Genomic DNA, 14982 nt, shown 5'->3' on the forward strand with positions numbered 1-14982 from the left:
GGGCGATCGGAATCATGCCCCAACCGACTGCATGGATCGCTCTCCAGCGATCTTCTTTGCCTGTAGATGGTCTGCACATGCACTGGCCCACTGTGCCCAGTAAAGCTGGAAACTTTTTTTTACTTTATTTTTTGGTTTTAAGCCACTTTAAACCCGCAGGTTAAAACCACGGGCTTGCACTGTAGGGAAGGGCAGAAGAGTTGGGGCAGAGAGCAGGGAAGTCGCTTATTTTTTTGATCAGCCAGCCCAGTTGGTGTTCCTCAGTTTTTTGCCTACATTTGCACGCCGTTCCCCCTCATTTGCATGTGTGGATCGGATCGGAGGTTGATCAGCACCAAGGTTAGTGAATCGGGTCGGGGAACAATCGGGTCGCAAAGTGGTTTGGACACAATCAGTGTCCTTAGTTAATCTAGCCCTTAGTGCTTGGCTATTTGGGTTTGGGGTGGGGAAGTCTGTTTCTTTTCCTTTGTACAACTGCTTTTGAAGCTATTTGTTTGCGTTGTAGTTTTGTGATATTGTCTATTTCTAAATAAAATCTTCAAAAAAAAAATTAAATAATGATTTATTGTTTCTAGCATTGTTTTGTCCCCTCTATGAGGTGTGAGTTCAGTTCTAAAAGCTTAAATCTTGTTCTTCTGAAAACATTGTTTTGCTATATCCACTTTTCCAAGGCAAAATGAAAGCCCTCAGGTCCGTTTGATAAGATAAATATTAAAACTCCAGAAGAAAGTAGTTTACCTGTTCTGCTATGTAAAAGGTTCGACTGTGTGTCTGAGGATGAAACCAGGAGCAACGGAATGTCTCCCCAAGGATGGGATTGTATGGCTTTTTGAGTCCCTGTACAAAACCAACCAAACAAACAAAAAAAAACATACTTAAAAAATCCAATCAATCATTAATACAAGGAATAGAAGTATAAACAAGAAGCCGTTGCCCAGAAGGGAACCTATCAGTCGTTTTATGTGTTACCCCACATAATTGCAATGCAATGCCCTAGTGTGGCAGGATTCAAACTCATGGCCCTGTGTGCCAGAGACTGGAGAATTGCAGTTGAACCACAGAGAGCACTTGGCTATAAGCCAAGTTTAAGTAAGTATGAACGCCAGTGGTAATAAGAAATGCCCACCCCCTGCAAAAGCCCATTGGACTAAAAAGAGATGTATCTAATCCCTGATCAAATATAAGAAGAGTCAGGCAGAGGCACTTGCAGCGGGTCTGCTCCGAGTTTATTGCAGTCTAGCTCCTCTTTATGACATCGTACAGAGTTCTTCCATAATGTGCTTGAATCTGGTTCCTGCTCCATACAAACTGCTTGTTTCCTGTATTGCTTCACCCGGCCTTGGACCTAGCTGCTCCATCTACACTGCTGGTCAAGGGAGCTCCTGACCCATGGCTACAGACAAGACACACATCAAACTTGTTTGCCAGATTTTACATTCGTAAAATCCAGACCCTTAGACCCGCCCCCAGGCCACCCCATCTCCACCCTGTTATGCCCCAGTCCTGTCCCTAATTCTGCCCTAGCCCCGCCCCTGCTGCTTGCTCTGGTTGAGCAGGAGGGCATCCGTGCATGTGCGGATGCCCTCTTGCCCGCCACAATTTCAGGGGAAGCTTTTCAAAACCCAAACAAAGTGCCAGGAGGACATGTCTGGGGAAATCCGGACATCTGGTAACCCTACACTAGAGGGCCTTTATAGGAAGCATTTTTCCCATACAAGAAAGCAGGGGGAAAAAACCCTTTAGGCCTAATAGCAAACTAAAATTATTAGAATGAAGTGTTCTCCCCTGCCCCCCTCCCTCCATCATCAGTTTACATCTATGGGACTGATTTTACCAGAATGGAAGAAAATTCCCCGCCAGATAATTAATTAGTCCAGAGTCTATGCTACCTCACATCCTCCTACTGTTCATGAATATGTTGGTGACTCAGATTGCTATTTCTGGAGTGCAGAACCGAGGCACAGGTTTTAAAGAACCCCTATTTGTTCTGAAATTGCTACTTAAAAAGAGCCCCTCATTGTTAAAAGTCATCTCTGATCCACTCTGATGTAGTACAGTAGGAAGTGAACCATTTTACCACACCTACAAGGTCAAACTAGAATGCTGAACAAGGCACCAATAGTTAATCTTGGAATGCCCTAAATCATTATAAATAATAAAAGAAATTACATTAAAACAGAATCTCTAAGCCTGACCAATTTCAGAAGTGTCATACCTGAGACAGTCTGAATAGAACTTTTTTAATGTATGCCTCTGTGAGGGAGTCTCTAGGACATTACCACTCACCCTGCTGGATTATCCCTCAAAGGGGAAGATTCTCAAAACTTTAACGTAGTCGCTAAACCAGTTCCAGCCGGTTTAGCGTTCATATATTTTAGCGGTGGATTATCAAAACAGCTTACCGTATTTTCCGAGCTTCCTAGCAGTCTCCGACTCTATAACTTATGGGCAGACTGGATGGACTGTTCAGGTCTTTTTCTGCCGTCATTTACTATGCTACTAAGTATTAATATTTATAGGAGCACTCCAGGAGATTCTTTATTATCGCCGGGTGATTCCCTAACCTCGCTGCCTTCATTTGCGGCCAAAATTTGCCGACAGATCTGAGCTGTCATAGCCTTACTTTCTGATCAGTGCCTGAGCGCTGATTGGCTAAGGCACTGACAGGAAAGTAAGGTTTGACAGCTCAGACCCCTCCCTCCCATGCAAATTAAAAAAAAATCAAGTCAGAGCCACCTTAATCTACATAGTCCCTCCCTAGGGAGAAGTGACATGAGAGGGATGGAGCTGGGAAAGAAGCTGCCAGGAAGTATAAAAGGCAGGGCCAGAGCAAGGTTAAGGGGGCCCAAGGGAGAAGAAGGAAGAAGAGACCTCAGTATATGCTTTTGACTATAATTTCTAACTAGATATTCTACTTGGCTGAGGTAAGTCAAACTTCTTTGTGCTGACTATGTGTGAGTCCTGTTCTGAGTTCTGGTTGTGACCAGAACCTGCTATCTGACTTGAGAAAGAGTTTTGAGGTGTGTAGTCACAAGCCATGGATAATGTTTTGGGCCCTCTCAGCCCTTCTCAAGACCTTTTACTTTTGAATTAAAAGGCTGTTCCTTTCATGCCTGGTCTTGTGAAGTTAGCAGAACTTGTGGTTTTGAGTTGCGGCCCCTCTGGGGACAAGTGATCACAATATGATCAATTTTTCCATTGGCATCGGAAAAGGGAAACCAATCAAGACTAAAGCCACAACCTTTAACTTCAAAAAAGGGAATTATGACAGCATGAGAACCATGGTTAGAAAACGGCTCAAGAAGGGGAAAGCACAAATCCAAACAGTTGATCAAGCATGGTCTCTTCTGAAAAACACCATCATAGAAGCACAGAATCTTTACATACCGAAGATATCCAAAGGAAGGCGAAAAAAGGTCAAAGGAGAACCAGCTTGGTTATCCAAAGAGGTGAAGGATGCAGTGCGGGAAAAGAGGAAATCGTTTAAAAGATGGAAACGAGAAAAAACGACAGAGGCCTGGAACTGTCACAAAATCGACCAGAAAAAGTGTCATATAGTGGTAAGAGACGCCAAAAAAGTCTATGAAGAAAAGATAGCGAAAGAAGCCAAAAACTTTAAGCCCTTTTTTAGATATATAAAAGGAAAGAAACCAGCAAGAGAGGCAGTGGGCCCTCTCGACGACCAAGGAAGGAAAGGGTCAATTAAAGAAGACAAACAGATTGCCGATAGGTTAAATTTATTTTTTGCACCTGTCTTCACAAATGAGGACACTGCAACAATGCCAGAAACAGGGAGGATATTCACCGGAGGCATAGAGGAAAGCCTCGCAATAGTAAATGTGGAGTTGGACATGATATACTTTCAGATTGACAAACTAAAGAATGACAAATCCCCTGGACCGGACGGAATTCACCCGAGAGTATTAAAGGAACTTAAGGTAGAAATTGGGGAACTATTACAATCCTTAGCTAACATGTCAATTAGAACCGGGCAAATACCAGATGGCTGGAGGATAGCAAATGTCATCCCAATTTTCAAGAAAGGATCAAGAGGTGAACCGGGAAACTACAGACCTGTGAGTCTCACATCGGTCCCTGGGAAGATAATTGAAGCAGTAATTAAAGATAACATTGTACAACATCTGGAAGATCACAACCTAATAAGAGCTAGTCAACACGGCTTCAGGAAGGGGAAGTCATGTTTGACAAATTTACTTAAATTCTTTGAGAAGGTGAACAAACACATGGATAGTGGACATCCAGTGGACATAATTTACTTGGACTTCCAGAAAGCATTTGACAAGGTCCCGCACGCAAGGCTTATGAGTAAATTACTAAGTCATGGAATAGGAGGAGAAGTGCACAGATGGATCGGCAAATGGTTAGAGAACAGAAGGCAGAGAGTAAGCATAAATGGGAAATTCTCGGACTGGGAGAAGGTGACTAGCGGCGTGCCCCAGGGCTCTGTTCTTGGGCCCATCTTGTTCAATATTTTTATAAATGACCTGGAAGAGGAGACAACATGCAATATAATCAAGTTTGCAGATGATACAAAACTATGTCGGGTGGTTGGCTCTCAAAGGGACTGCGAGGATCTTCAGAAGGATCTGAACCAGCTGGAAAAGTGGGCGATAAAGTGGCAGATGAATTTTAACGCAGACAAATGCAAGATAATGCATCTGGGAAAGAAAAACAAAGAACATGAATATAGGATAATGGGTGTGACATTAGCCAAATGCGAACAAGAAAGGGATTTGGGGGTACTGATAGACAGAACCCTAAAACCATCGGCTCAATGTGCGGCGGCGGCGAGGAAAGCAAACAGGATGTTGGGCATGATTAAAAAGGGGATCACGAGTAGATCGGAAGACGTCATAATGTCATTTTACAGAGCAATGGTCAGACCACACTTAGAATTCTGTGTCCAACACTGGTCTCCATACCTTAAGAAGGATATAACTCTGCTGGAGAATGTGCAGAGACGAGCCACGAAACTTGTCAGAGGTATGGAGAATTTGAGCTACAAAGAACGCCTCAGAAAACTGGGACTGTTCACCCTCGAAAAGAGAAGACTGCGAGGAGATTTGATAGAGACTTTTAAAATATTAAAAGGATTTGATAAAATTGACCAGGAAACAGCATTACTGACATTTTCAGATGTGACACGGACAAGAGGTCATAGCCTGAAACTGAGCGGCAGCAGGTTCAGGACAAATGTCGGGAAGTTCTGTTTCACACAACGAGTGGTGGGTGCTTGGAATGCTCTCCCAGAGGAGGTTGTGGCAGAGACTACTGTTCTGGGTTTCAAGCGCAAGTTGGATTCACACCTTCTTGCAAATCACATCGGGGGACATGGGAAATCTGGGTCTCCAATAAGGAGCACCTAACTGGGCCTCCGCATGTGCAGATCGCCGGACTAGATGGACCTAGGTCTGATCCGGCGAAGGCGTTTCTTATGTTCTTTTTGTGTACCTTCCATGATTGTGTCTGGCTGTGTTTGCCCATGCTCACCCCAACCCCTGCTTGTGCAGTCTCTTTCTTGAATAATGATTCTAGAGATGCCACCTGAAATGAAAAAGTTGGGGGGTCAGGCTAACACATAGGTGTTGGAACAGGGGGGGAGGGGGGCCATGGCTTTCCCCAAAATTGCCGGTAGTATTGTAACAGGGCTCAACAGGGATCCTGCGAGGAAAGAAGCATCTTTTGCGAGGCTGGGAGTGGTATCTTGCTACTGGCTAGCATGCCTGCTGGTCAGCTCTCTCTGCCATGTCCCTTTGCCAAGATCTACTCCCCCCCCATGTGTGTCTACCATAAATGTCTTGTAAAAGCACAGCGCCGCCCTGCTGCTGGCCCTGGCATTTTCTCTCCATAGCAGCTAGCCCTAGCGGAAACAGGAGAGAAGATACTGGGGTCGGTGGAAGGCAGCGCTGTGCTTTTACAAGATATTTCAGGAAGGGGGAGGAGAAGGCGTAGATCTCAGTGAAGGGACGTGGCAGAGAGAGCCAACCAGCAGGATCGCTGGCCAGTAGCAAGGTGCTTCTTCCACCGGCATGCCCTAGAAATAAGGCCCCACCCAATAAGACTTGGGGAGGGAGTGGGGTAGGGAGAGATGTTGGACTCAAATGAGGGAAGGAGGGAGAGATGGGAGGAATGGAATAAGGGGTTGAGGGAAAGATGTCAGATTTGAGGGACAGGGAGAGATGGACTTGGGGATGGCAGAGGGGGGCAGAAGGACAATGAGATGGATTTTGGAGGAGGACAGAGGGAGAAAGAGAGGGAGAGATGGACATGGGGGGAGTCAGGGAGAGAGAGAGAGATGGCAGAGGGGGGAAAAAGTTAGAAATGGATGTGGAGGGGCAAAATGGGGAAAGGGAGAGATAGAGGGCAGACTGGGAAAGGGGAAGATTCAGGGGAAGGAGCAGAAGGGGAAGGAAGAGATGGATGACTCAGGGAAAGCAGAGGAGGGTGAGGCGAGATGGATAGGGAAAGGCAGAGGGATATGGACTGGGGGCTGGAAGGGGGGAGAGATGTCAGACTTGGGAGAAAGGAGTGGAAGGGCAGAAAGGAGAGATGTTGGACTTGTTGGAGGGAGAGAGAAAGAAAGAGAGGAAAGAAATGCTGGGTTGCAAGGGTGGAGTAAGTGACAAGGAGGGGAGAATCTATAAATGGTGGATCCAAGTGAGAGAGTTGTCATGGAGATGAGCGAGCAGAATAATGAGTATATAAGGGTGGAAATGTGGTAATGGGAAGCAGATAAAAGAGAATAGAAGGATCAGAAATGTAGTGGATGAGAGGAGATAGAAAGTTGATTAGATAAAAAGTGAAAAGGAATAAAGTAATGTTCCCTCTAAGTTGTATAGCCGCACTCCTATTGATAGCAGCCAGCACAACAGGACCTTTGGTCATACTCTGCTGCTGCCTGTGGTTTTATGAAGAATGAAGTGCAGCTGGAAATAAAGGAGGAGGTGGCCTACTTGGATGCCTTAGAGCCATCCAGAACACAGGCACATACCCTTGGGAGGAGGCATGAACTTGCAACACAGAAGGGAGGGAGGGAAAGAGGCGTGTTGAGTCACAGAAGGGAGGGAGATGGTGTCGTTTGGACACTGGAGGGAGGGGCGCATTGAAACACAAAAAGGAAAGGAGCGTGAACTTGGGACAAAGGAAGGAAGGAGGGAGAGGGAATGAATTTGGGACACAAGAGAAAGAGGGGGCACAGACTTGGGACAAAGGCTGGAAGGAAGGAGAGAGGGGGCATGAGCTTGGGGCATAGGATGGAGGGAGAGACGGAAAGAGATAATGAGGTGGGGAGGGAATAGAAAGGGAGAATTGTTGAGCATGGGTGTGAGTGAGAGGGAAAGAGATGGTGTACAAGGAGAATGGAAGAAAGAGAATTGTTGGGCATAGGGAGGGAGAGAATTGTTGAACATGGTGGTGAGAGTAGAGTGAGGTAGAGAGAGATGAGAGGAAGTTATGTTGAATGTGATGGTGGAGAGGGAACAGGGAGACAGATGGAAAGGGATGCAAGAAAGGAATGTTAGACATGGTGGAAGATGGAATGGAGGAAGAGATGTGGCATGGTGCTGGAGAGAGGTGATAGAAGTAGAAATGTGGACATGGGGCTGGTGGGCAGGGGCGAAAGATGCTGCATACAACCCGGGGGATAAGAGAGGGAGAAATGTTGGTTGTGGCAGTAGAAGGAGTTGGAGAGATGCACCCTGGATCCCTCTCTCTCTTTCTCTTTCCTCAAACCTCTTGCAGCAAGGGAGGGAATAAGAGAAAGAGAGATGATGGACAGTGAGAGAGAGGAAGATATTGCACATGGGGGTGGAGGAGAGAGAGAAAGAAATGCTGTGCAAGGGCGGTGAGGGGAAAAAGAGTGTACTTTGCATAGTTTAATTTTGTGGTTACCATTATGTATGTTAATAAGATTATATTGTGTATATGAAAAATGAATGGAAGAAATGGCATTTACAATTAGTACTAGTATTATATAGGCAGGGTCTGGGGTGAGGTCTAGGGCAGAGCTTTTGGGCCTCCCCAAACAAAAAAGTGTTCTTCTGCCTATGGGCTAACATAATGGCCCAGTGGCAAAAGGTACAGGGAGTGAGGGCCAGTTCTTGGAGCAGTTAGCTTTTCTATGGCTAGCAGAGGCTGGAGATACTATAGAGGCAGGTTTAAGTAGCCATTGGGAAGGGAAAGGTCATGACCTGCTTAATTGTGACACCTGCTGGATACTATTTGAGCAATGGTCCTGTCGAGCTGGACATCCAGAGTAGAGAATGACACGGTGAAAAAATTGGTCCCCGTCACCGCCCCGTCCCCGTCTCACCATCCTCTGCACCGCCCCGTCACCGCCATTCCCTTCACCGCTCCGTCACCGCCACTGCCACCCCATTCACCGCCCCGTCACCGCCACTGCAACCCCATTCACCGCCCCGTCACCGTCACCTGCATACATAAAAGCCTCAAACGGGTACGATTTTATATACTTTTCTTTATTTACGTCTCCCCTCCCCCCAGCGATCACGGCAGGAGGGCACCCAACCCCTCCTGTAGACCCCCCCCCAACGGCCCTCCCCGACAATCGCAGCAGAAGGGTACCCAACCCCTCCTGCCGGTCCTCCCAATGTCCTCCCCTAAGATCGCCGGCAGGAGGGTACCCAACCCCTCCTGCTGGACCCCCCCCAACAAACCCTCCCACCCCGGAACCCCCTTAGTCTTACTTTCCAAGTTGGACCGGACGGCTCCTCACACGTATGGCCAGCAGGCTTGCCTCCGTCCAAATGAGGCAGGCCCGCCCCTACCCTGCCCAACCCACAGGATCCTAGGACCTGATTGGTCTAGGCACCTAAAGCCACTCCCGCTATAGGAGGGGCCTTAGGTGCTTGGGCCAATCAGGCCCTAGGATCCTGTGGGTTAGGCAGGGGAGGGGAGGGGCGGGCCCGCCTCATTTGGACGGAGGCAGGCCTGCTGGCCAGACGAGCGAGGAGCTGTCCGGTCCAACTTGGAAAGTAAGACTAAGGGTGGTGTTTCGGGATGGCGGGGTTTGTTGGGGGAGGGTCCGGCAGGAGGGGTTGGGCACCCTCCTATTGGCGATATAGGGGGCCGTTGGGGGGTCGGCAGGAAGGGTTGGGCACCCTCCTACCAGTGATCATAGGGGGGCTGTTGGGGAGCTGGCAGGAGGGGTTGGATATCCTCCTGCTGCGATCGTCGGGGGGGCTGTTGGGGTAGGCAGGAGGGGATGGGTACCCTCCTGCCGCGATCGTTGGGGAGGGCTGGTTCTGTTGGCATGAAGGGCTGAGCACCTTCCTGCCGGCGATCGTCGGGGGGGGGCGGGTTCTATTGGCAGGAAGGGTTGATCTGACAAATGAGGAGCACGGTGAAACACAGGTAAATAGCGGTTCCTAGAAGGGGGTACATTGGCCTGCGGGGACAAATCTTTTCACCGTTTTTGCGGGCGGTGAAAACTTTTGTCCCCGTGTCTGCGGCGATTTGGCTTTGGAGTCTCCATAACCCGCAGCCAAACCGCAGCCACGCCGCAGCTGCCTGCGGGGATCGCTCCCCGTGTCATTCTCTAATCCAGAGCTGACAGTTGGGGATGGAGGAGAAAATTGAGAATGAAGGAGAAAAAAAATCACCGAGAGGCTGCCTGGAAGGAACTGATTTACTTATATCTGTTGACGGGAGCAGTGGGCTTCATGACAAACTACTGTCAGGTTTAAGAGTTCAACTCTCATTGGCAACTCACTGGGAATGTTTCATGAGCTCTGAAGTGGAAACAGGAAAACTGGAACCAACTTGTCTGTTTCTTATCTAGGACTGATGTAGCAATGATTTGGTTGGATGCACAGGGGAATAAAACACAGAAATTTTCTAGATAACTGTGAATAAAAACCCATGGTGGTTCTAATTGAAGGTTGACAGAGAAGTCATGGAAGTTATGCTGCTCCTCTGCTACAGTGGTTTGAGCCCTGAGGCAGGCACATTTTTATGCCGAAACACGTTGCCATGCCAGTTCCTATGAACATACTTGCTCTTGTGGATTTATATAATAAACTGGTTCCCTGAGAATGGCTTTTGTTGGAAGTCCTTTGTTCATCTCTACTGGATCTCTCATTGTGGGGTTTCCTCTTTGGACTTTGGCTTTGATTAATCAAATTACACCAGCATTCTGTCCATAATGTTTAAATATTCAACTCCCAATATCTCACCCTTGGCTTCTTATAAAATCCAGATAGATACCATCTCAATACTTGTTTCATTCGACGGTATGCGTCATCTTCGAATGCAGCCCTGGGAAGGAAATGGGCAGTGTCATTACACAGAAAAACATGTATACGGAGACATGATATTATACACACAAAGGCTGAACTGATGCAAATCTGAAACCATTCATAACAACTATAAACCTCAAAAAAAGAAAGTAAAAAAGTTAAATATCTCCAAGCAAAAACTCTTCCAAATCATATCAATTACCAGGTAAAAAAAAAAAAAATCAATTCATACACATACATATTTAAAGAGAATCTATCTACCCACTGCAGCATTTATATCGTGGTATGGAATTATGGGTAACAACCTCTTTGGCATAAAAAGCCTTCTCTCAAATGTCAAAACAGTGCTCCGTACAATACAGTCATAAGTGAGAAATTACTGAAAATGTATCTGCATTCATAACAACAAGTGTAGCTGACAAGCCCCTTTGGGGGGGAGTCAATTTTATAGAGGCTTTTTGTGTGTATGTGTAAGTAAACATTACACATTCACTCTTGCTTTCACGTTGTCGGCCTGCTGTTTAACATCTACAAGTGAGCTCCCAAAATCAAAGTCTCCGCCACCAGTGATGTCATAAAGGGGCATCGAGAGCTCTAAAGGACTGGCCTGACGCTGGAGGTTGACCATGTGGGATGTTAACACTTGAGCCTCTTGCTTCCCCGTTGTCGGCCTGCTGTTTAACATCGACAAGGGAGTCTGAACTGGAACATCAAAGTCTCTGCTCCCTGGTGATGTCATAGAGGGGTGTCAAGATGGGCCTGATGTTGGAGACGCCACGCTAGAGTTGCCTGCCTCCTTGTCACGCCGACGAAAGGAGCATTACAAAGGAGCACTCCTTTGTGCGGACTTGGGGCTTTGCTTTGGCGGAGTATTTTGATCTTAGTTTGATTTTCTCTAAGTTAAATTCAGAGCTTGGTTTATTGTATAGATTGTGCTAGTTTTCTATTCCTTTTCAGACTGGCTCAGGACGTTATGGGATGATTTCCACACCCAGACATGAAATAATTTTAATACCCATTGCTCATGAGATGAATGAAACTTTACTATGATCAATTTCTTTGGAATGTGCTCTTATTAATGACAAATTGATCAAAAACAAGATTCAGATTTTAAAGGATTTGATTTTAGATCACAATTTAGATATAGTGTGCATTACTAAATCATTGATTACTTCAGAAGATTTTGTATTAATTAATGAACTATGTCCTCATGGTTTTGGAACCTCTCGTGTAGATCAATGAGGTGGTAGAGTACTTTATAATATGTAAGGAGGTTTGTAAATTTATCAAGTTAGAAATTTGTGCTATGCTAGATTTTGAAATAAGTTCATATCATTATATCTTAGGTGGAGAGTATATCATACCATGTTGGTGGTTTTCAGTTATCCCAAGTCCACATTGATTAATCATCTATATTATGTCCTCCATGCCATATGTTATGTGAGGCCCTATGCACTGAAAACCACCAACATAGTATGATATACCCTCCTCCTAGTTTACCACCTAAGATATGGTGTTTGATAAAAAGTAGAGAAGGGATTAAATAGATAAATTAACTGGTAAGCAAATAGATGCCAAAAATTATTATCAAATGAATTATTTATTAAATTTCCAAATACCCTATTAGCTTTATTATAATTATTTATTGGGTTGGATTCTGAGTATAAAGATCCATTGTCTATTGTTTAGGTTTTGAAATAAGAACATAAGAATATCGAGTCTTGTCTCCATATTTTTGTGATACTGCGTTCCTGGTTCCTTGATGACTAATTTTTCACAGCTGAGAATACTAGATTAGATCCGAACAAGACTATTATTATAGGTGATTTTAATATTCATGAAAGATCTTTATATTGCTAATTTTTTTTTTTTTTTTTTAATTTTTATTTCTATTATTCAACAAAATTTTACAAGAATACATCTTGTTACATTAAATACAGGAAAGAAAAAACAATACAGAAGTATTACAGATTCATACTTAAAAAAATAATTTTTCCTTTCTTAGACCACCAAAATAGTGGGATGGTCAATTGGAACTTTTTGAGAGAAATTTAACGAGGAACTTAATTAAACGATTAGGCTTTATGTTCTAAACACCAGCTATTAATTTCTATTTTCCCTCAGTCCTTGATGATTTTCTTTACATCCAAGAATTCCTTCAGGTGATTAGGAGAAAAAAATGTATATTTAACTCCCAAATACCTAACTAAGCATTTACAGGGGTATGCTAACAAGAAAGTTGCTCCCAATTTTATAGTATCTTGACGCATAGAAAGAAATTCTTTCCTCCGTTCTTGTGTAGTCTTTGCGACATCAGGATATATCCAAACTTTTTGCTCCCCAAATAATTTCTGTGAATTTTTAAAGAATAGTTTCATAATCATGTTCACGTCTTGCTCAAAAACGAATGATACTAAGAGCGCTAATTTTTTAGTTGCTTTTGATACCTTAGGTTGGACGCAAATTATTAATTAGGCAACTCATGTGAAAGGTCGTACTTTAGGCCTTCTTTGTAGGGAAATCAATTTTATAATTTCAGATTTATCTTCAGGAAATTGAGCAAGTGCTTTGGTCCAATTATTTTTTTATTAAGCTTAATAGTCGAGTTGAACATAATAAAGCCCAAACTTTTTCTACAATTGAACGATGATTATTCCTTTTGAAATTATACAGTTAGAACCAGTCTTTAAAGAAAAGATTAATTTATAAGAGAACTTTAATAAAAATCCTAGATGTTATATTTCTACCCAGGAGATGGCTACTGGTTTAGAACATAAAATTAATCATATAAACAATAAGTCAGTTTCTTCATTTTCTTTATCCAATAGAAATTCATCAGGTTAAGGATTCTAATTCACTCTGGTTTTTAGTGCCAGCTGTGGCAATAACAGCTCCGATGTTCACAGGAATTCTAAGAGCTGTTATCGCTGTGGCCGGCACTACAAACCGCGCTATGGTTTTGTAAAAGGGGAGGGGATAGTGAAAAAGTTTTAAAATGCCACCTCGTTCGAAGCAATTCATTGTACTTTGAATTAAATATTGACTGAAAGAACTATACCCAACTCCTCCAGGGAAGGTAAATGAGATGGGGATAAGAGTTCCATGAGGCTGATGCAATTAAATTCTAGAGAGGTAAATGACAGAGGTCGGAGAGCAACTGTCTTTGTACAACAGTTACCAAATAACCCCAAGTTAAAAGATCTGAGATGGTTCAGTCCTGGCTTTGTGCCCGATTTCTTTTGGAAAAGTATCATGTCATCAAGTTACGTCTGCTTGAAAATTCGAGACTACAAGAAAAACATGGATTCTCTGTTAGGCCTGCAGTGGGGCAGTGCCAGTGCTAGCCTGGCTGGCCCTAGGGATGTGGAGCTGTCTTATCATTATCACTCTGTGTGGAAACTGTCCTCCCAATATCTCTGTTTCCTTTGCAAGACTTACAGCACGACACATTGTGTTCCATTTCCTTTCGGCACTTGCCAAATTCCATGGAATTTAGGAAGTAAAGGAAGCACCTCAAAGGTCTCTTTGCAGGCCAGTATCAGGAATTCTAATGGACTTACACATATTCTGCTTTGTGTATCAAGCTCTAGCAAATATCTGGTAGGAAGCAGAAAGATTTCTATGCTGTTGGATAAAAACAAAAAAGAGTGTGTGAGGTGGGGGAGGAGAGGAGAGGTGAGGGGACACATCAAATTGATCCAAAAAAGTGCAAATCAAAATGTATAGGAGATCGCCTCACAACAAAAGAGGGATGGAAAAATAGTTACCCAAACAAACCATGTGAAACTGAATGATTTTTAAAACATGAATTTGATGTGGTTCACTCTTTATTTTTGAATTTCTCTCTCTGTTTGGTATACAATTTGGTATACATACACAAAGGGCCTGAGATTCTATAAACAGCACTTAAAAGATGGGTAGTAAGGAATGTTGTGCATAACACTTGTCAATCTTCGGTTAGGTGCTGTTTAAAGAATTGTGCCTAACGGTGCCAAAATTGGACTTAGGCACTGGTAAAGGTAACCCTATTTATGCCAGGATTTTCTTGGCCTAAATACCAGCACCTAGAAACAAAACACACTCAAGATCCACCTTAGTCACACCCACTTTCTGGTAGGTGCCTTGGGAGCCTATTTTAATTTTTTTATTTGCTTAATCATTACATTACATTACATTACATTGGTGATTTCTATTCCGCCAATGCCTTGTGGTTCAAGGCGGATTACATCAAAGTTAACAAGAATTACATTAAAAGTTTGCAGGAACAGCATAAGCGATGTCATAATATTTACTTAAGAAGTACCAAAGAGTTGTCAAGATCTTAAGGTGATAAATGTTGGGTAAAGAATTACCAAAGAGAAGTCGAGATCTTAAGGAGATAAGTATTGGGTAAAATAGAAACATTTTAGACTATATTGGGTAGATAGAAGAACATTAGAGAGTATTAAGGGTATAGTGAGGGTTGGGGGGAGTTGGGTAGGGACTGGTCGTGCTAGATGGGTTTTATGTATTTTTTGAAGAGTATGGTTTTAATATCTTTCTTGAAGGTTTTGTAGCTTGTGGTTGATGATAACAGAGTGGTGATTTGTCTGTACAGTTTAGCTGCTTTGGAGGCTATTAGATTGTCATATAGTTTTTTTCGTTTGACATTTTTGGATGATGGGTGTGTGAATAGCGAGTGGGTTCTCCTGTGCCTGGTTGAAGA

The 14982-nt window shown here is 43.9% G+C and overlaps 1 protein-coding gene across 3 annotated transcripts in view; it reads right to left on the reverse strand.

Annotated features, from left to right (window-relative positions):
* The window catches only part of OSBPL5 (oxysterol binding protein like 5), a 431224-nt gene that overhangs the window by 85063 nt on the left and 331179 nt on the right, over positions 1–14982 (reverse strand). For all 3 annotated transcript variants that reach the window (XR_004537637.1, XM_033928646.1, XM_033928647.1), the window contains exons 11-12: positions 10215–10296; positions 739–837 (exon numbers count right to left, since the gene is read on the reverse strand). Coding sequence is in view for 2 of the 3 variants with exons in the window: in XM_033928646.1 (XP_033784537.1) it covers positions 739–837; positions 10215–10296 (181 nt within the window). In the remaining variant the exon portion in view is untranslated. The remainder of the gene's footprint in view (positions 1–738; positions 838–10214; positions 10297–14982) is intronic.

The sequence above is a fragment of the Geotrypetes seraphini genome, chromosome 19, assembly GCF_902459505.1.
Source record: "Geotrypetes seraphini chromosome 19, aGeoSer1.1, whole genome shotgun sequence".
In the NCBI taxonomy this organism is placed as follows: domain Eukaryota; kingdom Metazoa; phylum Chordata; class Amphibia; order Gymnophiona; family Dermophiidae; genus Geotrypetes; species Geotrypetes seraphini.